General features: G+C 39.9%; 1 protein-coding gene across 9 annotated transcripts in view; it reads right to left on the minus strand.

Moving 5' to 3' along the window:
* The window catches only part of CDC42BPA (CDC42 binding protein kinase alpha), a 175015-nt gene that overhangs the window by 103279 nt on the left and 49644 nt on the right, over window positions 1-22092 (minus strand). For all 9 annotated transcript variants that reach the window (XM_053912183.2, XM_053912189.2, XM_053912185.2 and 6 more), the window contains 3 exons: window positions 20927-21022; window positions 16772-16920; window positions 7490-7583 (listed from right to left, as the gene is read on the minus strand). In XM_053912183.2, coding sequence (XP_053768158.1) covers window positions 7490-7583; window positions 16772-16920; window positions 20927-21022 — 339 coding nt within the window. The remainder of the gene's footprint in view (window positions 1-7489; window positions 7584-16771; window positions 16921-20926; window positions 21023-22092) is intronic.

A 22092-nucleotide genomic window follows, 5' to 3' on the forward strand; every position in this document is an offset into this window, starting at 1 on the left:
ACATATGATTTGCAACTATTTTTTCCCAACTCATAGGTTACCTTTTCACTAAGAGGACTATGACCTTGATGCACAGACATTTTCACTGGTGATGCTGCCCAGTTTATCTATTGTTTCTTTTGCTGCCTGTAGTATGGTATCATTGCCAAATCCAACGTCAAAAGCTTTCCCCTATGTTTCCTTCCAAGAGTTTTTATAGTTTCAGCTCTTACACTTAGGTCTTTGATCCATTTTGAGTTAATTTTTGTATATGGTGTAAAATACACTAAGATTCTTGCTTTGATTAGAAGTATGGTAGAAAAACTGATCAATTCTAGATTTCAGATAAACTATAAATGTGAAAAAATTTAAGATAAACATTAAAATATTTGAAATAGAATGCATCATTTCCAAAGAAGTAACAAAAAACACAACTAAAACTAAACTTGACCAAGCCAATAGAAGACAGGAAGGAAAAAAGAAAAACAAGCATATATGCAATCATCAAGCAAAACCTACAAACGAATGGCACAAAATAGAATGCTAGAATATATACAAACACATCAACAACATGAAGTCCATAAATGGACTAAATTCACCTACTAAAAGACAGCACTGTCACACTGCCTTTACCCACAAAGCCCAAGTGAACATGTTTTACAAGTGTCAGCAATAATCTGCTGTGAAGGATGCACCCACACGAGGGCACTGAAACATGAGAAGGACAGGGACGGAAAAGATTCACCAGGCAGATGTTAAACACAGTGAAGTTAAGGAAGCTATATTAATATCTGTCAAAGAGATTCTAAGGCCAAATAATTATTGAGATTTTAAGAAATTGGTTAATTATATAAGAGCACATCCCAGAAAACCAATTCTGAATAATATGTAACAACATAGCCACAAAAGAGTTGTAAAAATATTGATGATTATAGGGAAAAATTAATAATTTAACATAATAAGGATTTTAAAATAAAAGATAATATATATCAGAAAAAAAAACTGGTAAGAATATTCAAAATTTGAACAAGGTAATAACTTTAAGCTTATGGACATATATAGAAACCTGCACCCAAAAGTCAGAAAAAAAATGTATTCTTTTCAACAAACATGTAATACTTACAAAAATTGGGCTGTTACGAACTCAAAGAGCAAATCTTGACAAATGCCAGAACACTGGCATCAAATAGACCCATTCCCCATTAAAATAAAACTAGAAATGAATAACCAAATAAATAAGCAAATACAATATTTTGGATATTAAAAGTAATACAGCTAAATAATTAACGGTCCACAGCAGAGTTCTAAATTTGGAAAACATTTAGAACTAAAAAATAGTGAAATGCTCTGTATCAAAATTATGAAGGAAAAGAAGAGCACAAACATTAGGCATGAAGAGAGGACAAAACTACACGTGACAGTTTTTAAACTAGGAGCATAACCTGAACAACTTTTGACCAATAAAACTGACAACTCATCGACAATAGGCAATGTTCACAGAAGAAAATATAACTTACCAAAACTGACTCAGGAAGAAATAAAAAACCGAAGAGTCCTATAACCATTAAAAACAGCAACAGGCTATCAAACAGCAAATTTTATTTATTTTTCAAACTGCAAATTTTAAAAAGTTATGTATAATAGCTTCTCCCCAACACACGCAAAAAAAATCCACAATGTGCCCAAGAACCAATCTAACATTATTTAAATGTAATAGACTTATAGTGAATATAGTTTAAAAACTTCACTAGCAGACATAAAAGAAAACCTAAAGTAACAGAAACACCATATTCATGGAAGGGAAAATTCCATGCTATAAATGTAAATTTCCCATAAACAAATCTCTAAATTCAATGCAAGTCTACAAGCTTGTGTTCATGAAAAAGTATTTGTATCTGTGTATATGTAGGTATATAAACCACTAACGCTAACAATCATATGGAAAAACGAATGGCCAAGAATAAACAAGACAACTTTTTTGGTATGCAAAATTCACCAACTTTATTTTTTTTGAAAGGAATAAAGCTTTATTATTTTTTAATTATTTTATTGTTGTTAAATTAGTTGTCTCCATTTTCTCCCCCCTCTCCCCCCCATTCAAACCTCCCTCCCTCCCTTGCTTCTACACTCCCCCTTGGTTTTGTCCATGTGTCCTTTATAGTAGTTCCTGAAAACCCTTCTACCCACTGTCCCCTATCCCCAATTCCCTCTCCGCTCTGGCTATTGTTAGATTGTTCTTAATTTCAACGACTTGTTATATTTTGTTTGCTTTTTTCTTTTGTTGATTATGTTCCAGTTAAAGGTGAGATCATATGGTATCTGTCCCTCACCATCTGGCTTATTTCACTTAGCCTAATGCTCTCCAATTCCATCCATGCTGTTGCAAAGGGTTTAAGCTCCTTCTTTCTCTCTGCTGCATAGAATTCCATTGTGTAAATGTACCATAGTTTTTTGATCCACTCGTTTGCTGATGGGCACTTAGGTTGCTTCCAGCACTTGGCTATTGTAAATTGTGCTGCTATGAACACTGAGGTGCATAGGTTCTTTTGGATTGGTGTTTCAGGGTTCTTAGGTTATAATCCCAGCAGGGGAATTGCTGGGTCAAAAGGCAGTTACATTTTTAGTTTTCTGAGGATAGTCCATACTGTTTTCCACAGTGGCTGTACCACTCTGCATTCTCACCAACAGTGCCCTAGGGTTCCCTTTTCTCCCTATCCTCTCCAACACTTGTTTGTGGATTTGTTTATGTTGGCCATTCTGACCAGTGTGAGGTGGTATCTCATTGTGGTTTTAATTTACATCTCTCTGATGGCTAGTGATGCTGAGCATCTTTTCATGTGTCTCTGGGCCCTCTGTATGTCCTCCTTGGAGAAGTGTTGATTCAAATCCTTTGCCCATTTTTTAATTGGGCTGTTTGTCTTCCTGGAGTGGAGTCATATGAGTTCATTATATACTTTGGAGATCAAAACCTTGTAACCAAGACAATTTTAAAGGAAGAAAAAGAATTCGGGTAGAACCCCTCCCCCCAACAGAAACTGCCTTCTTACAGACGCGTAGTTGATTAAAATAATACAGTTTTAACTTAGGTGTGAGAGCCAAAAAGCAAGCTGATTTGGAACATCACGAAATTTGGGAAAGGTTAAAATTGTGGTCACTACCCTAGTAATAAATAATGACCCACACGAAGTCATACAATGCTAACATTTTAGAACACTGAGAATGAAGAGAAGATCCTAAGGCTTCCAGAGCAGAGGGGAAGGTTATAATAGAAGGATCGAGTATTACAATAGCACTAGATGTCTGAACAGTAAATCAGAAGACAATACAATGCCTTCTAAATTCTTAGAGAAAGATGATTTCAAACCTACAATACCAAGTCCAGACAAATTACCGACCAAACATGAGGGTAGATATGCAGGCATTTTCAGACACGCAAAACTGTGAAATGTTTACTCCCAGTGGAACCTTTCTCAGGCAGCTACCGCCAGTGAGGAGACTCGGGACCCAGGACACCGAGCGTCCATGAGTCTGTGTTACCAGAGAGCAACACGGTGGACTGCATGACCGTGAGGCAAGTCCCAGGGTGACAGCTCTGCCCCTGGCTTACACAACACTCTAATTAGAATGGGAGGACGCCAGACTCCAGTGTGCGTATCTCCAAAGGGTAAAGGGGAACCACTAAGTTACTTAACGTGTCTCAGAGAAAGGAACCGCTAAATTAGTTAATGTGTGGTGTAGAGTTTCAGGATAAATAGGTGAGAGTCAGAAAGTGAAGCAAACAAAAGGTTAGTTACTATAGGGAGAATAAAAAAGTTGTTCAAGAAAAAATTTAATTAAAATAAACTGCATGCCACAGCTATGAGTAATATTTGTATAATCATAAAAAATTATTATAAGCACTTAAGGACCGAGTCTCTTTGTGGTGGGCACTTTCTGTCTGGTGTTTCCTGCCACTGTCCCAATTAAGAGGGAACGGAGCGTTCAGGGCTGGCCAGGAGGAGCAGAGGAGGGAGCACACACTGGAAACCACCGCAGACCACTTTTAAAGGTCTTGCTGTGTGTGTAGTGCCAGCGGAAGTGGAGGGTGAAGTATGCTTTTCCCCATATACCCTCCTCCACCTCCCCCCATCCCGGTAATCACCACACTGTTGTCTGTGTCCATGACTTTTTTTTTCTTTTTTGCTCAATCCCTCCACCCGCCACCCAGCCCCTTAATTTACCCCAACAACTGTCAGCTACTCTCTAAGAGTCTGTTTTGCTTGTTAGTTTATTTTGTTCATTAGATTGCACATGAGTGGGGAAAACCTGAACAGGATTTACTGAAAGACGGTAAGAGAACTGCGATAGAAAGAGAGAAGTGTATGGGCTGGGCGAGATGGGGTAAGACCTGCGTCCTCATCTTCCACGGCAGAAATTAATAGATAATATCAAAAGCTAAGTAATCAACAGATGACAGCAGCACAAATATGATAATAAGAATGTGTAAGTAAATGAAACAAAAGAGGGGCCAAATGGTTGGTGTCTGCCTCTAGGAAAAGAGCTTTGGAACTGGGAAGACTAGGACAAAGGAATGCTGTCTTTGTGGTAAGTCTCCCTAACATATGTAGAGACTGCTTTTAAAAATAAAATTAAGATAAAACAAGTATGAAGGTTTCTTCATAATGATTTCTAAATGGAGGTCTAACATGCTACAATGTCCAGGAAAACTATTTCGAGATCATTAATACAAAATGAATGACTAGGAAGATACACCAGGATTTCAGGCCTAAATGTGACCAGGGAAAACCCATGCAGACAGAAACAGTACTGACTGCATTCTGGAAGGCCGAGGGGTTTGGAAGACTGGGCATCAGATGCAGGGAGAGGAGCCCCAGCTTTGGGTCTAAGGGGCTTATGACCTGCAGGACTGGGGAAATAATGGCTCTCCCCCTGAGTTCTTTTACAGTGTAGCTCTCTCCAATTTGGAACTGAGGTCCGCAACTTCCTGCTGCCACAGCCTCCCTGACTTCAATGTCTTCTCAACCCGGCAAGACTGCCAGGCGGTTCCTCCCTTCTCTGGCACGATCCACTTCCCACACAACACGAGCAGTCACCCTGCAGCAGGGCGGGTAATTCCACGTACCCATCGTCCATTGTTTGTGTGACTGCTGTCCTATCCTTTACATCTACACGTCATAAACCCCATTGCGATGTTATTACTTTTCTTTTAGCAGATGCTTTTTATGTAAATTTAGAAAGAAAGGTAATAGTGTCTTTTTTTCTTATCCACTTACCCTATCTAATATTCTTTATCCCATAGATCTAAGACCCCAAATGGTATTTCCTTTGGCCTGAAAGACATTTTTTAGCATCCATGCCTTCTGGAGATTAATCCCTCATCTTTCATTTATCACCAAGTGTCTTTAATGCACCTTTACTTTTGAAGAATATTTTTGCTTGATATAGAAGTCTTGGTTTACAGATTTTTTTTTTTTCTGCACCTTAAAGATATCATTCCATGACTTCCAATGAGAGGTCACTGGTAATTCTTAACCATTTTTCTGGAGTATGTAATGTGTTTTTCTTCTGGGTGCTTTCAATTTTTTAAAAAAATCTTTAATTTTCAGCAATTTAATTGTGATGTGGCTAGGTGTGGTTCCTTTTACAAGCTTGAAATATGCCAAGTTCTTGGATCTGCATTTTTCATCACATTTGGTAAGTTTGAACCATCAATTCTACATATTTTCTGCTCCCATCTCACTCTAAATTGCTAAGTAATTGAGCAATTCCCGTCTCTGAAACACACTGAATCATTCCTCCTAGGATTCCCAGTACAGGGGTCCCTGAGCCTGTTTTTATTTTACTTCCGTCTTTTTCTCCATTCTTCACAATGGATAATCTTTATTGATCTGTCTCTGAATTCACTGGCTCTTTCTTCTTTCATCTCTAATTCAGTTAACCTCCTCTTGTGAATTCTTTATTTCTATCAGTGTACTTTTCAATTCTAAAAGGTCCATTTGATTTTTCTGCTGAAATTCATTACCTGTGCAATCTTTAAGACTATATTTTCCTTTGATTTTTTTAAGCATATTTATGATAGTTTCATTAAGTCTGTCTGCTAAATCCAACACCTGTGCTACCTCGGCTTCTACTGACAACTTTTGATTTGTAGCTCTGTATCACAATCCACACTCTATCCTCCATTTTTGTTTGGTCTAGTGATCTCTGATTAAATGCTGGTCATTGTCAATAAGACTGTGGAAAGTATGAATTCTGTTATCTTCCTTTGGAATATTAATTCTTGCTTAAGCAGATAAATAAAAATACTTATCTCCTTGAGCCTGGGCTGGATTCTGGCTATATTCTTCAGGCACAGATTTAAAGCAAGTCTATGATTCAAGTCCCGTTACTGGAGGACCACTTTCAAACTCTACGGATCTTACTCTGACTTGGAATTAGGCTATTAGACAGGTTCACACAGCTCCCTCCCCTCCTGTGTCAAGCCCTGCAGATTCCAGCGGCCTCAGCAACTCAACTCTGACCTCCTCCTCCTCTGCTCTAACTCTAGCTCTCTGCATCAGAAACAGCCAACTGTCCCGATTCTGGGAAATTGTTTGGCATATATCACAGACTCTCTCAGAAATAACAGTCTTGTGCTGCCTGCTGTCCACTGCCTGGACCAGTTGTCTCAAGTGCTGTGTCCCCTTTTATTGTTGTTTATAGTGAGAGGACAGTTTGGTACTATTACTCCTTGCACCACGGCCAGAGGCAGAAGTCATATAATCTCTTTTAAAGTTATCTCCTTGGGATACGTTTTCAAAAGTCAAACTACTAGTCCAGAATAACATGACATTTTCATTGTCTTTAGAATGTACTTTACTCAACTGATCTCTAAAATGTTTCTGCCAATTAAAATGATATGTATTTGGACTTCTGCTGTACGGCCAAGAAACTGAATTAAAAACAAAAACCAAAACAAACTAGAGAATAAAACTGAGGCATATAAACTTTTAGGCAAGCAAAAGGAAGCAACTGAGAGGCCTAGAGTTAGAACTAAAGCAAATGGTAATATGAAACTAAACCAACCTAGATGCCTTCCTGATAAAAAGCATTCATTTTATGAACACAGTCCCTCAGGAAAATCAGACAATTAGGGAAAAAAAAGATCAAAATAAATAAATAAAAGCAAAGAAGTCACATTTTCTTTTTCTGTGTAGATTTATTTTCTTTATCCATCTGGAAATGAAAAGTATCTCAAGTACAATAAACAGTTCAGCTAAACGACGGACAAACAAGGGTCTCATAAAAGGCATGCTGTACCCATCTTCAGGTCACTAAAATAAGCAGTTGAAACGGCAGATTTTATAGACAAGACACACTGAAGTAAGTATGCCTAAACGCCTTCGCGGAAGAAAGCGAAGCACAGAATGATGGGCGGAGGGATGGATAATATAAATAAATGGTTTCCAGACAAATAGCAAAAAAAAAAAAAGTCAGTGGGTAAAATAATTTAAAATTTATCTTTACTTACAGTTCCATCTTCCATCAATTTCAGGCAAGACCCAAAATCTGCTAACCGAATATGTCCATTCATATCCATCAATATATTGTCAGGTTTGATGTCTCTGGAAAAATAAAAAACCATTCCATTTTTTGTTTGAAGTAATAAACATAATCAGGTACTTGGTAAGATAACCTCTTTATCTAAAAATCATAACTTCTTTTAAAATTAATACTCCAAGAACCCCTATTTGACAATTTTATTGATTTAAATCCTGACCCTGGTTCACATTAAAACTTTCTAAAATGCAGGTCGTTTCACTCTCCTCCTAGATAAAAAGTACTGTGGTAATTTCCATTCAGGTTAAATAGATAACCTTAGCATCCCACCTTTGAATCTGCACACACTCCAACAGGACTGTGGCGGTCCCTACATCCTGCACACAGAGAAGAGCCCGTTACTTGATGCCTACAAACCATACTAACTCTGTCTAGCCCATGAAACTGAACAGGGAAAATGTATTTCCTAGACTCTGACTGCAAATGCAGGTAAATAAATTCTCAGTTACTCCAAGTCATGACAAAACAAAGAAACTGCTTCATAAAGCTGATTTTGGAAACAACTGCTCAACAGTGTTCTATGTTACATAAAGCTATCCACTGATGTTAAGTCAGTGTCTTGTAAGATATCCAAATCTAACTAACGAACTAAACCATACCAACTTCTGTATTTGTTTCTCCATTTGAACAATGAAACATGTTGCAAACCTTGAGAAAATCGTACATAAAATCATCTTGCAAAGAAGACCCAGCACTGCAGAGTTTCTGAACATATTCTAAAGATTATAGTTGTGAAAAACTGAGAGATTAGGCCCTCACAATTCATTCTACTTTCAGAGGAAGAAAAAGAATCTTCTACAAGCATTCCATATGTAAAAAAAAAAGTCCACTGCCACGTGGTTTAATAAGAGTTTGGTTAGGTTAGTTTCATTTAACCTGAATGATGCCACTGAAGGTCTCTAAACCTCAACTTTCCCACCTGTCGCACGGGGACAATGACAGTCCTCCCTTAGGGACTGTGGTAATTTCTGTGCGCTGTGCCTCCCTGGTCGGCAAATTGTGACCACGGGCCAAATCCAGACCGCCATCCATGCGTGTATTTTATCAGTAGTATGCACAGATGCAAGCACAAGACAGTGTGTTTTTCTGAATGTCCTTAAACTTTATAACTGACACCAACCGTGTGTAGTGTTTTGCAACTTGGTTTTATTCTAATATTATGTTTAAAATTTATCCATGTTGATACATTTTACTCTCATTAATTTTAATTTCTATATGGAATACTTTCATATTACCAAATTTATCTCTCAATTCCCCGGCCTAAGGAATTTAGATTGTTCCCAACAATTTTAGATCGTTATGTTGCTACTACACAAAATCCCAAGATGAACATTTGTAAAGGGTCTCCTGGCGCTCACATGTGAGCGTTTCTCCCGGCTACACACGGAGAAGTGCACCTGCTGAGATGGAGGACGTGTGTTCCCACTTCGCTGGCAGGGCCACCAGTGAGCCTGAGAATGTTTTTTCTATTATTAGTGGTCATCTTAGATTCTTGTTCTATAAGCAGTTACTGCTTCCCATTTTTCATGCTCTGTATGTTTCTTTTGGTTTTGGTTAATCTAGAATTCTGTTTGTTACAAATCTCATCTTCCAGCATGTGGACTTGTTTTTCCACATGATCTACACTGTCTTTCTTATTCATAAAAAACTATTCAATACTAACATAATAGTCTTAATCGGTGTGTAGTCTTACAATTTATAATTTGTTATCTTTTTCCCACTTTTTCCAGCTTTGTTGACAAAACTGTTATACTTAAAGTGTACAATATGATTTATGCATACAGTGAAAGAATTCCCACCATCAAATTAATACATCCATCAACTCACATATTTATCTGTTTTTTGAGAACACAAGTTCTACACTCTCCTAGCTAATTTCAATGACACAAGACACCACTGTCAACTACAGACACCCTGCTGTACATCAGCTCCTCAGTCCTCACTCACCTTACAACTCACAGTTCGTCCTCTTCTACCAACCTGTTCCCCCACCACTCGCGCGCCCTAGCAGCCCCCGCTCCAGTCTCATAACCTGTGCTCTTGGTCTTCAGAAATCTCCCTTATGTTCTGCTTCCAGAGGCCATAAGGGCAGTGTCCTGTATTTTACTTTATAAGTTATAAAAATTTCCTTTTCACTTCCAGTCTTTAATCTACCTGGAATTAATTTTTGTGGGTAGTGTGAGACAAAGGCCAGTGATGTTTCCTTCTGTGCCAACACGATTTAATGAATGGCATCCTTTCTCCCTGACTTACAATACCACACGCGTCATCAATGAAGTGGATTTGTCTCAGCACTTCCTGTGCGACTCTACTGAGTGGTTTTCAGAATGAAAGAGAGCCTATTAATAATTCCCAGGACAGCAGGCATAAACTGAAACTGCCCCACACAACCGGTGAAGGACGGTCGCCCTCTCTGTGTGCCTGCACCTGGACCGAGCGCGCTGGCTTCACTGTGAGAGCTGGCGTCACCTCTCTGCGCCAGAAGACCGTGTTTGTAAACTGCCAGGGCTCTTCCGGACGTGGGCTAGGGTTAGCTCAGTATGTCCCATAACACATACTGGGGTTCTGACGGGAATCACAGTGATTTTGTAAATTAATGTGACAAGACCTGAGATCTTTATGAGACGATTCTTCCCATCCCTGTATATATCATAGTTATGGGTCTTCTTTTATGTCCTTCAAGAACACTGGCCTTTTCCATATAGAGTTTACACCTGTTGTATTATCTACCGTCTTAGGGATTTACAGTTTTGTTGCTAATGTGGTAAAGATCTTCAAAGAATGAATCATTCTCTTTTGCTTCCACTTATAATGGGAATGCTTCTAATGTTTCACCATTAAGTATGATCTTTGCTTTAGACTTTCAGTAGAAACTCCCAAATTGCTAAAAGTAGCAGGTATATTAAACTAACAGATTTTCTAATGTTGAAACTCTCTAATCTTACAAAATTATGTAAAAAAAGGGAAATATTTTTAAACTCAGGATTCAAGAAAAGAACAGCAAGGTAAACCTGAATTACAGAGAAGAAAGTGACCATAGGTCCTCAAGTTTGGATACGAAGTACTTTTACTTTCTGTTTCAAATATTTTGTAATTTCCATTGGGATTTTTCTCTTTGCCATGCTTACAAAGAATGCATTTCAGTTTCAAAACACATGTACTACTCTTTAGTTTTGTTCTGATTTAATTCTATTTATTTACTTCTTTTGGATTGGTAAAACACTTTGTTGAAAATAAAAAATAGAAAAAGGCATGCATCCAAAATATTGCCCTCTCACACCTGTTTCCCATTCATCCAGCCCCTGCACTGCCTGAAGCGGTTACTGTAATCAGTTTCCTACTCATCCTTTCAGAGCTTTCTTTACGTGTACACAAACAAATACACATATATGAATTTTTATACAAATGTTATGATGTGCACATCAACTGCCCCCTTTCTTTCTTCACTTACAACAAATCGTGGAGTCATACAAAAACAGAAAAAGCCTCACCATTCCTCTCAGTGTTCTATTTTACGATTGTGGTGTAATTTAACTAGTCAGCTGTTGATGAACACTCGAGTTCTCCCCGATCTCTTCCTTTTATAAATCATGGACGTGAATGACTCTGTGCGTGTCGTTTCCACACGTGATGAATTCTTAGGTTGAAGTTCTAGATGTAGAACACACACACTGGAAATGTTGCCAGAGGTGTGAGACGGCCTTTCTTCGTGGCTGAACTAACCCACATTCCCCGGAGCATCGGGTGCGAGTGTTCAGCTCCCTTGGAGCTTCATATTAGGGTAGTTTGTCACATATTTGTACTTTCTGTCAACCTTACACATGGAAAGCAACACTACCGTTACTATTTGCATTTCCTGTATTATCAGGGAGACCACCTTTTCATGTACTTAGTAGCCTTTGTATGACTGTTTTTGTGAAATGCCCCTTTTTCCACCACATTGTGGTCTCTCTCCTAGTGCCAGGAACACCATGTATTAGGAAGACTGCCCCCTTGCCCATTACGGGAGTTGCAAATCTTCCCTTCCCAGTGAACAGTTCTTCTCTGAGTTTCTTCATAGACTCTTTCTCCCGTGCGCTCTTTAGTGTATTGCATTTATCAAAATTTTCTTTTATGCTCTTCTGGATTTTGACTCAGTTAGAAATGCTTCATTTATCCTCACTGAAGTTGCAAAGGAATTTTCCAATGTTTCATTGCATGGGAGCACTGTAAGTTTAATTTTTTTACATTTCGATGTTTAATCCATTCAGAATTCTTCCTGGTACACCATGACAGGTATGATCTAATTTTACTTTTCCCACACACCACTTAACCTCTGATTTGAGATGCAACCTTCATCACATGTTAATGCAGGTAAGTATTTGGGTCTATTATGAGACTTTCAATTCTGTCCAATTAGTCTTATCTTTTCATACAGCAGAAACATATTTTTAATTATTAAAGACATATTTTAATATCTGATAGGGATAATCTTCCTTACTGTATGGTTATATAAGTGCTATGTATTTCTTAATGAATAAAAATAAATACATCCGTAAGTATTCCATATTTTTAAGATATTACAGGATATCTTCTGTATCTTTTTATAATTACTAATTATTGTTAGATTAGAAACGACTCCACAAAAACAGAATTTTTGCCAGTTTTGTTCACTACTAGATACTCAGCACCCGGAAAAGAGCCTGCCCCACAGGACACGCAGTAAACATTTACTCCGTGAGTCAGACCACAAACGTTAGGGACATCCTTTTTGAACTTTCTTGCCGCTTGTAGTTTACAGGTTAGTTCTCTTTGATTTTCTATGTATAATATTTACAAATGCGATGATTTTCCTCTTTTGACACTTCCAAGTTTTTTCTTTTGCCCAACTGTTTGGCTAGCAGCTCCAGTACCATGTAAACAGTATTGGTGACAGTGGACGTCTTTGTTGGGTCCTGACTTCAGTAATGTCACCTAGTAAGCACGATGCTGACTTCTGAGGCGTGAGATACACACACGTCCTGTTAAGGAAGCATCTATCTAGTCCCGTTTTATTGAAAACATATCTACTAAATTCAGTAACTCCTCTTGATTAAAAATAATCCCAAAATGCAAATATTATATGTTTAAAATTAATACGGAGACAATACTGGCATTAGACATTGAAATATTACAGATATGGGGTAAAATAACAGAAAAATAATAATAAAATAGCTTAAAGGAGTTAAAAGTGCCTGCCACTGGAAGGCAAGGTAAGAGGTCTGGAGAGGGCACTATTTTTCAATGTAATCTTTTTATACTAGCTGAGTTTTATTTTCCTTACATGCAGTATTGTTTGATTAAAATTAATTAAAAACCAAAAATACATTTGTGTAACATCTGAGTCATTTAATCCAAGAATATGAAAATATTTTGACTCAGCCACTAGGATCATCTGCAGTCAACAATATTTTCAGTCAAAACAGTTAATTAATGGTTATCAAGATTAGAGATAAACACAATGATGTTATAATGATAACACTAATTGGCCTCTGCTTGTGCAACAGGAAATACAATGATACATTTCGCACTCATAGAATGTTGCCTACTGACTCACTCCACATCTCACCCAGTCTGTTCTGTGGCTGACAAAGAAGGCTCTGTCCCTAAATCAGTCCCTCTGTGAGCAAATGCACACTCTCCTGCTCTTCTGAGTAAGACCTCAGGAGGCCGTGAATCAGCCCTCCAGTCATCTACTGTGTTTGACATATTTGTGCTTTATTTTGTTTGGGGAACAGAGTATAATACCGATATGAGGTACAACTTGAAGGACTCATAGGAAGGAGGAAATGACTTGTCCATCTAGCTGATGCTAAATGTGACCTAAATTACTGGGCACAAGGAAGGCCTAAAATTTATGTAAGTCCATTACATTTTATCACCTCAAACAAGGAAAACATGTCCCTTCCTTCTTTTTCATCGAAAGCCTGCAGCTTGACCTTGGCAATTTTCCTCTTCCTTCCAGATCACCTACCATTTTCATCTAAATCTAATGTCACAGAGGCCAAGTGAGAAACGTCCGGGAGAAAGGACACGGAGTACGACTTGAACGGGGCCCAACGGACGCAGAGCTAGCCCTGGTTCTCCTTGCACTCCAGGTTTCTGAAACGCGGGCAAGGTGAAACAGAGGTCGCAGATGCAAGTCCCCACAAATGTCAGGGGAAGCGAGGGTGCATCTGCTGACCGGCATCCACCCTCTGAGTAAAGAACGCTCCTCACTGCTTCCCGAGAATGTTCTCACTGGAGCACAGGATGCAAAGAGATGCCAAGCGTAAACTAGGCAGAAAGATGGCTACACTTCCATATTGACATACACTTGCATTTGGATGCTGGTCAGCTGCTTGTTAAGAAACTCAAGCAGCCCTGGAGAGGCCCACGGGAAAAGAACAAAGGCCCTCGGCATACAGCCCTGACTCAACTCCGAGCTGATGAGCCACACTATGTGAGTGAGCCACCTTTTTTTTCCTTTTTATTAAATGTATTGGGGTGATACTGGTTAATAACATTACGCAGGTTTCACGTGCACAGGTCCACAACACATCACCTATACACTGTACTGTGTGCTCACCACCGTGGGTCAAGTCTCCTTCCATCACCACTGCTCCCTCATCTACCCTCCTCCACCCCCCATGAGTGAGCTGTCTTTATAGCCAATCTTCCAGCTTCAGATGATTCACTTCACCTCATGCGAAACAGCAGAGAGACAGCAGTCCCGGCCTAGTCCTGCACAACGGCAGACTCGTGGGAGATTTTGTTGTTTTGCATTAGTCACTATATTTCAGGGTCTACGGTGGACACATAGATGTGCTGCCCTCTCCTTCAATCGAGGGCTTTGCCCCCAGTGTCAGCAGATAGCTCCCAGTGGTCAGCTCATTCAAAACTGCAGACAGCCTCTTCACCAAAAGTCCTGTCTTCGCTGGGCAGCCCCTACCCGCTGACTGGTACAGAAAAATAAAGACTGAGCCATTCTGACTAAATGAGCAACAACTCCGATGGGCCGCAAACTCTCCAGGACTCCGAGTGGGGCTGGCTGAGGTCTGGCCTGCAGTGTAACCTGACTGACTGCTCCTCTGCCTAATCCTGCCTCCTGCAGCAACCCTCCACAGGTGTTAATGCCTAATGCACCCCGCATTACACATCCCGTCTCTGTGCCCGCTTCGGGAAGACACACGTCACATGGCAAAGGGTAAACAGAACGAAAGGCCGGCAAAACTCCTTTTTCTGGTATAAGAAGCAAAATACCAGCTGGCATTCAGACCCACTCTGAGTCAGTACCATCTTGCAAAGTAGGTGGCAGCTGGCCAACCAGATGGACCGTTTTGTTATCTAGGCCCTCCTGATTCACTGAAATCAACCTGGTTCAAATATGTATACTTACTCACTTTCCTCTGATAAATCCAATTTCATATTCCAGAAAGTTAACACAACTCCTGAAACAAACACTTCGAGCTGCCTCTTCCAAGCAACAGGCTTGCTCACACTGTTACCGCCAGGCCTGTCACATAAATGCTGTATTAGCTGCAGACTGTCCAGACAAGCAGATGACTCTGCCGTGAGAGAGCCCTGACAAGGGCCACTGGGTGCCTGTACCGTGAAGAACTAAGCTACCCACAGAGGGGGCCTGGCCTCTGCCCCAGCTACTGGGAGGTGATTCCTGGGCTCCTGGACTATCACACCCAGTAGGCGTGTCTTGTTGTCTGGGGGCCTTGGCCACCCAGCAGTCTAACACTGTGACTTACAAGGGAGGTAACTTACATGGGACGTGTGGTAACAGTTTTACTTCCGAAAGGGACTGGAAACTAAAGGTGCCATCCCAACCTCTGGGAAGGGCTAGAGGCTAATGGTCGGTCATGCAGGCAGTATGCTGAGACCCCCGCCCCTGCCACCACCAAAACTCTGGACACCGAAGGCTCCAGTATGCTTCCTTGGCTGGCAATACTCCATGCTCTTGCCACACATCTTAAAGAAACAAGCACGGGAACGGAAGCTGTCTCTTCTTCCTGCTCTCCTGTTCTTCCCAGGAATTACTCTCATCACACACAACTTACAAAGGAACAGTCCCTGCTGCCTTCGAGCAGAAGTCCTCAAAGTGTGGTTGTGAGACCAGCAGCAGCGTCGCCCTTGGAGGTGTCGGAAATGCCAATTCCCAAGCCCCATCCAACCTACTGATTCAGAAACTCTGGAGCTGACCCAACAAACTGGGTTTTAGAAGCCCTCCCCGTGGTTCTGATGCACGCTCAAGTTTACAAAGCAGTGTCTCAGAAAATGGTTCCGGGCCTTTCCGACAAGACAGTACCCCTTTGCCTACTTCTCCTTAGCATCTCCCCACTCGTTCCCACATCTTACACAGCCCGAAGATTATCTCATGTGAACAACTAACCCACCAGCAACCTTGGGACCATTTCTGCTTTCTTTCCTTTTAAAATGTGAAACTGGCTTTCAACCACCCAATGCATTAAACGTAAATAATTTACGTGTAATTCTTAATACACGTAAATTATTATAGGCTGTTTACAAAGATTTTTTTATGTGTGGCAACAAGTATAAGAACAATCCTGTATAAAAATTATTTTGTAAGTAAGCCCACCTTTTTAGCCCATCGTAAACTGCATATGGTAAAACACATTACAGGGGGATTTTTAAATACAGTAATTCATATTTGTCAGGGAGTTTATAAAGAAACAATTTTTTCCATGATCAAAATTATCACTTTCCTACACAAACACCTGCTTTGACATATGTACAGTTTCTTTAAAGTATTTTCTTGAGAAACACACCTAATACGGGCCTTATGTAGGAAATGCACCTATGAGCTGTGGCCTGGAATTCTGGCCAATATCAATACATGATGCAACTGTAAGGACACTGGCCAGTACCTATTTTTTTGAGAAGAAAATGTTATGTACATTTAAATAGAGTGTTTTCCTAGAAGCGCTCTGCAGAAATGCTGACTGGAAGGAGAGCAGATACTATACATGTATATACACACAGGAACACCGATTCTTCAATGCTGACAGATGGCAGGAACAACAACAAAGCAAAACAATGAACACCATCTCAGAACAAGTATTTTGGTTGATGATAAGTGCATCCAAGACCATAATTAACAAATTTGATATAAATAGACCTCTGCATCTAGCTATCACATGAGGCAACAAAAGAACGTCTCACCCACCTGTGTACGTAATGTAGCTGATGAACTGAGTCAATTGCTATCACCATCTCCGCCAGGTAGAATCGAGCCATATCTTCAGGCAGTCTGTCTTCAAATTTGCTGAGCAGAGTCAGCAAATCCCCACCAACATAATAATCCATAACCAGATACTGGGAATGAAACAATAAAATGTACTCAATAAATTAAAAAGGGTAAAAAATAGTACATTTAATGTAACCCAAGGTCAAATAGCACTGGGTAAAGTGTCATTATTAATTAACAGAAGATACATAAGATTATCCAGAGCAGTCATTACAAAACGTGTAAATTTCATAAAGGAGTAGAATAAATCTCTAAAAACTGGGGCAGGAAGCGACACAGCATTACTATTGTTTTGTTGTTGTATTTTGCAAAGTAGCGATGTCGTCGTCACCTGTAAGAGTTGGTCACCAACATTTCATAGAATGAACATTTTAATTCTCCAAAGTGGAGTTTTAAAACTCAGAATACAAGACAGTCCTTTCTGTTGAATAAATTGATCTTCATCATCACCACATTTTCCCTGTTTGCCTGGGACCAGTGACAACTTTCGCGTAGCCCGCACTTGGATGAGCGCTCAAAAACCACTGCAATACAGAACACAGAAACCGCCACCGCAGGTATGTCTCCCTTCCGGTTTCTGACAGCGCACCGATGGCGGAATGCACGTTTCTAAGGTACACGTAAACAGAAGCCAACAGATTTTAGATAGGGACTACTATGTGTGTGTCTCATGTTATAGTTTATAACAAGAAAAAATATACTGGCACCAAGCCCAGACCTCCCGAAAACCCTTGGAATTTCCTAAGTGACAAGGTGAAGGTGTGTCTTTTGTTACTGATGACAAACCCCTTTCAACCACACCAGAGTTGATGTTATGAGGCAACTTTTGGAAAACTCCTAGGTAGCCTAAGGGTGGGAGCTGGCTACCGGGGAACCAACCAAGACTACAGAGTTTAAACTTTCAGTCCCACCCACTGAAGAGAAAGGGGCTAGAGATCGCTTCGATCACAACTGGCCCAGGATTTAATCAAACATGCCTTCGTGATGAAGGACGGGGTTCAGAGAGCTCCCGGGGGAGCCCCCAAGTGGAGGGGCGGGGGGGAGTGGTGCGCTCTGAGAGAGGCTGTGGAGGCTCTGTGTGCCCTTCCCCAGCCTTGCCCTGCACACCTCTTTCACCTGAGTTCTGTGAGCGGTGCTGGCTAATGCACTGAACCCCCTGAGGGAGTCTCCAATCTACAGCCTGTAGGTCAGAAGCACAAGTAACAACCTGGACCTGTGACTATGGGGGGTTAGGGGCAGTCTGGTGAGACCAAACCCTTACTCAACCTGTGGGACCCGATGCCCTCTCCAGGTAGTTTCAGAACTGAGTTAAACTGTGGGACACCCTGATGGTCACAGAATTGCTTCCTGTGTGGAAAACCCACATGTTTCATGTCAGGAGGGAAGTAGTATTACTGTGTGTAATGTAAATAAAAACAGTAGTTTTCCTTCACAGTATGTCTATGGCAAAAAAAAAAAAAAGAAGAGAAATAGATACCAAAATGTTCACAGAGATTACCTCTAGGTTGGTAAGGGTATAGTGATGTCATGAAGTGCTGTTTTGCCTTGGAATTTAGGTTAAATTTATTTTAAAACACACATCAAGTCTACAGGAGAAACTACTTTCCACAGCAATTCAGTATTTCACAATAATGTTTAGGATGGAGTTTTTTTTTTTTTTTGGTTCAAAAATATTTCAATCTTGGCCCTTTGTTCAATATATTGCAGTAAAGTGTTACCACTACAAAACCACTAAAACAGCTGTATTGTATAGATGTCAGCTTTGATTTGACAGAAATTCATGAAAGTGGTAACACATGTTTCCACGAGAATGAATGAAGCTCAACACTGATACTACTGATTCAATTACACATGAGAGGTTCAAATATTTGCTGCGAACTAACTACCTTTTGATTAATAAGACAATGAATATCCATGGGCTTTAAGCACCTAATATTTAATGATGTACATATACATCCAACTAAGTGTGCCTCTTTCTGCTTCACACCTATTTTCCTCACACTCAACTGTAACACATCTTAGCACATTTCAATTCAGTTTGTGCCAAATTAGTGTTTTCTCAATTTCTTTGAAAATACTATTGACTACAATTGTACCACACAAAGTATTCATACAGGCTAATTCTTCAGTTACTTCAAACTCAGCACTGACTCTTCAAATAACAAGAATTGAGCAGAATCAGTAACACCTTTCAACTCGAGTCAAAGAAAACAACTCAAAATCATTTCCTTGATTTTATAATCAACCATTGATGTTGCTCCCAATTTCCTCAACTCTTGGAGTAACTTTCTTTGCCAAAAGGCTAATAGTTTTAGACAAGTTAATTTTCTGTGGACACATTTCTTTGGCTGCAGCAATCAAACATGATTTAATCATCTCAACATTGGTGAATGGCTTGCCTAACACATGAGCCACTGAAGGAACTTCCTACAGTCACAGTCTCATTTCATTTTATATTTTTATGAAGGAATTCCGCTGTGATAAGATACTCCGTCTTAAACTTTGTAACTGTACTGACTACCGCTTTTCTGCGTTAGGAATGCTGTGATGAGTGCTCGGTGTGGCCATGTGGACAGTTACTGTATCCTATTCGCACAGGTGTAGTGTAGTTGCACCCTCCTCTCCTTGATCCGCCATGATACATGTGTGCTATTAACGAAAACAATAAAATGTCACAGGATGGCAACGTACATAGCACCTGCAGTGCCATCAAGTCATAACTGTCATTGTAGTTCGGAATCTGCTGAGCAGCAGTGCAAAGCAGTGACAGCAGCACACACAGGGTGTTCCCCTCTGTCACCGCGCCAGTCTCTGTCACTCCCAGTCAATTCAGCCACTGGAGCACAAAGGCAGCCAGGGACAAAGTGCATAAATCAGCAGGCATGGCTGTGTTCCAATACAGCTTCATGGCTGCTGAAGTTTCAATCTTATATAATATTCACATTCACAAAATATTCTTTTAATTTGTCTTCAACTATTTAAAAAATATAAAAACAATTCCTTGCCTGCAGGCTGTACCAAAATGGGTAGAGAGCCAGGTTTGAGCTGTGGGCCATAGTTTGCTGAAATCTGATGTGAAAGAACTCCCACATATGCAGTGCTATTCACCCTCAGAAGCACCGGATCTGCATCTAACCCATTAAATGGTTCAGGCGGTAATTCAAACCTAACTCATACCAAATTAAACGAATACTCTTCCCCCTTCTCTAAACGTTCTCTTCCTCTTATATTCCCCAGCTCAATTCACCAAGTACTAACCACTGAATGCCACGAGTCAGACACTGGAAAACTGGGAATCAGCCTGACTCCTCTCCTCCACGGACTTCCACTCAAACACACAAAGTTCTAATTACTTTATTTCCTATTAGTATCTGAAACCATCCCCTCCCTCTTCATCCCTACCAGGACATTATCACCTTTATTCAAGACCTCATAATCTGTCACCTGAATGCTGTCCAAGTCTCCTAACTGTTTCCTTCTCTAGTTTTGCTCCAGAAATCCATCCTCCGCACTGCGGCCAGGATGTTCTATGTGAACTATAAAACTGAATCACACTCTCCTTAAAACCCACTTTGAATCCCTCAGCGTGACCCACACTCTGGCAGCCTCACTTCATGTCTCTTTCCCCATCACGCTACACACTCACCACACTAGCCTTACTCTCATTCAAATGGCCCCAAACTCAGAAAGAGATCTGTTGCCAGAGGTGAGGGACTGGGGAGGAGCAAGTGACGGAAGGTAGTCAGGAGGGACAGACTAGAGTCCTGAGATGAATAAGTACTAAGGACGCAGTGGGCGGCAGGACAACTGCAGCCAATGCTGCTCTAGGACATACAGGGAGCTGTTCAGAGAGTTAAGTCCTGACAGTGCTCAACACATGGATCATCTTTTCCCCTTTTTCCTTTTCTTCTTTTCTTTCTAGTGCATCTGTATGAGAAGACAGTCTTAGCCAAACCTACTGTGGTAATCATTTCACAACACATGTAAATCAAACCATCATGCTGTAGGTCTTACAATTACTCAGTGATGTATGTCAGTTATTTCTCAATAAAAGTGGGAAAAAACGATTCTTACTAAGTTGTTGTCATCCTGGAAAGCGTAATGCAAAGTTGTAATCCATTTATTGTCTCCATTCACTAGCACATCTCTTTCTTCGCGAAAACAGGCTGTCTGAAAAGGGGGAAAAAATTTTAGATAGAGGACACTATGTAAAACTAGGAAATATATTATGCAAACAATTGCTTAATATGTTTATTATACTTTCTGTTCTGGAAAAATAGTATATCCAATATTACATGAGTTTCAACAAGACAAGTTTTAAAGCACACTCAGAATTAGACAACTGGAATAGTACACTTAAAATACTGTTAAGAGTTCAAAAAAATCAGGAAATACACAGCATCATTCAACAAGCATGATCCAACCTACCACTGAGATAATATAAGTATCAACATTTTGCCACATTTACTTCCGAACTTCTTTTTAAGAAAATAAGATACAAATTGTGGCCTTCCTACTTCAATCCCATTCTCCTTTCCTCCCCTGATACAATACATAATCTGAAGTTAGTATATATTCTTTACATCATATATTTTGGTCATATGTCTGTGACTAAAAATAATAGAATGGTTTCATATTTTGAAAATTTCCATAAATGACATGATTTTATCTATCCTTTTACAACTTCATTAATTTTTACTCAATCATGACTTGTTTTCCTTTTAATTGCTATGGTATTCCATTGTTTGAATCCACCATAATTTATGCAACCATCCTAATCATGAAAACATTTATTTCCCATTTTCTGCTATTACAATGTTGCAATGAATATATTTGAGCAAATGTACAAGTTTCCCTACAGTATACACTTAAAAGTAGAAATGCTGGACAGAAGCATTTTCAACTGTACCATGTACAGCCAATTTTCTTCTCTAAGTGCTGTACCAATTACTGACACTTCTCGCACCCTCGTGTCTGAAATCTGCCCTTTTCCCTACACCCTCAACTGTACCTGGCATTGTTAGACTTTTCTGTGTCAATATGGTAGGTGTAAAATAATATCTCCGTTCGCCCCATTTCCCACACCCCATGATGTAAAATAACATCTCATCGTTCTTTTATTAACTTATGCCTAATTACAGGTGCAGATAAACAACTTTATGCTTATTGACCATCTGAGTTTTCTCGTTGAATTGTTCATTCCCTTTTGCCCGTTTTCTCTGATAACTATCTTTTTCTTA

The sequence above is a fragment of the Desmodus rotundus genome, chromosome 10 (assembly GCF_022682495.2).
Source record: "Desmodus rotundus isolate HL8 chromosome 10, HLdesRot8A.1, whole genome shotgun sequence".
Lineage (NCBI taxonomy): Eukaryota > Metazoa > Chordata > Mammalia > Chiroptera > Phyllostomidae > Desmodus > Desmodus rotundus.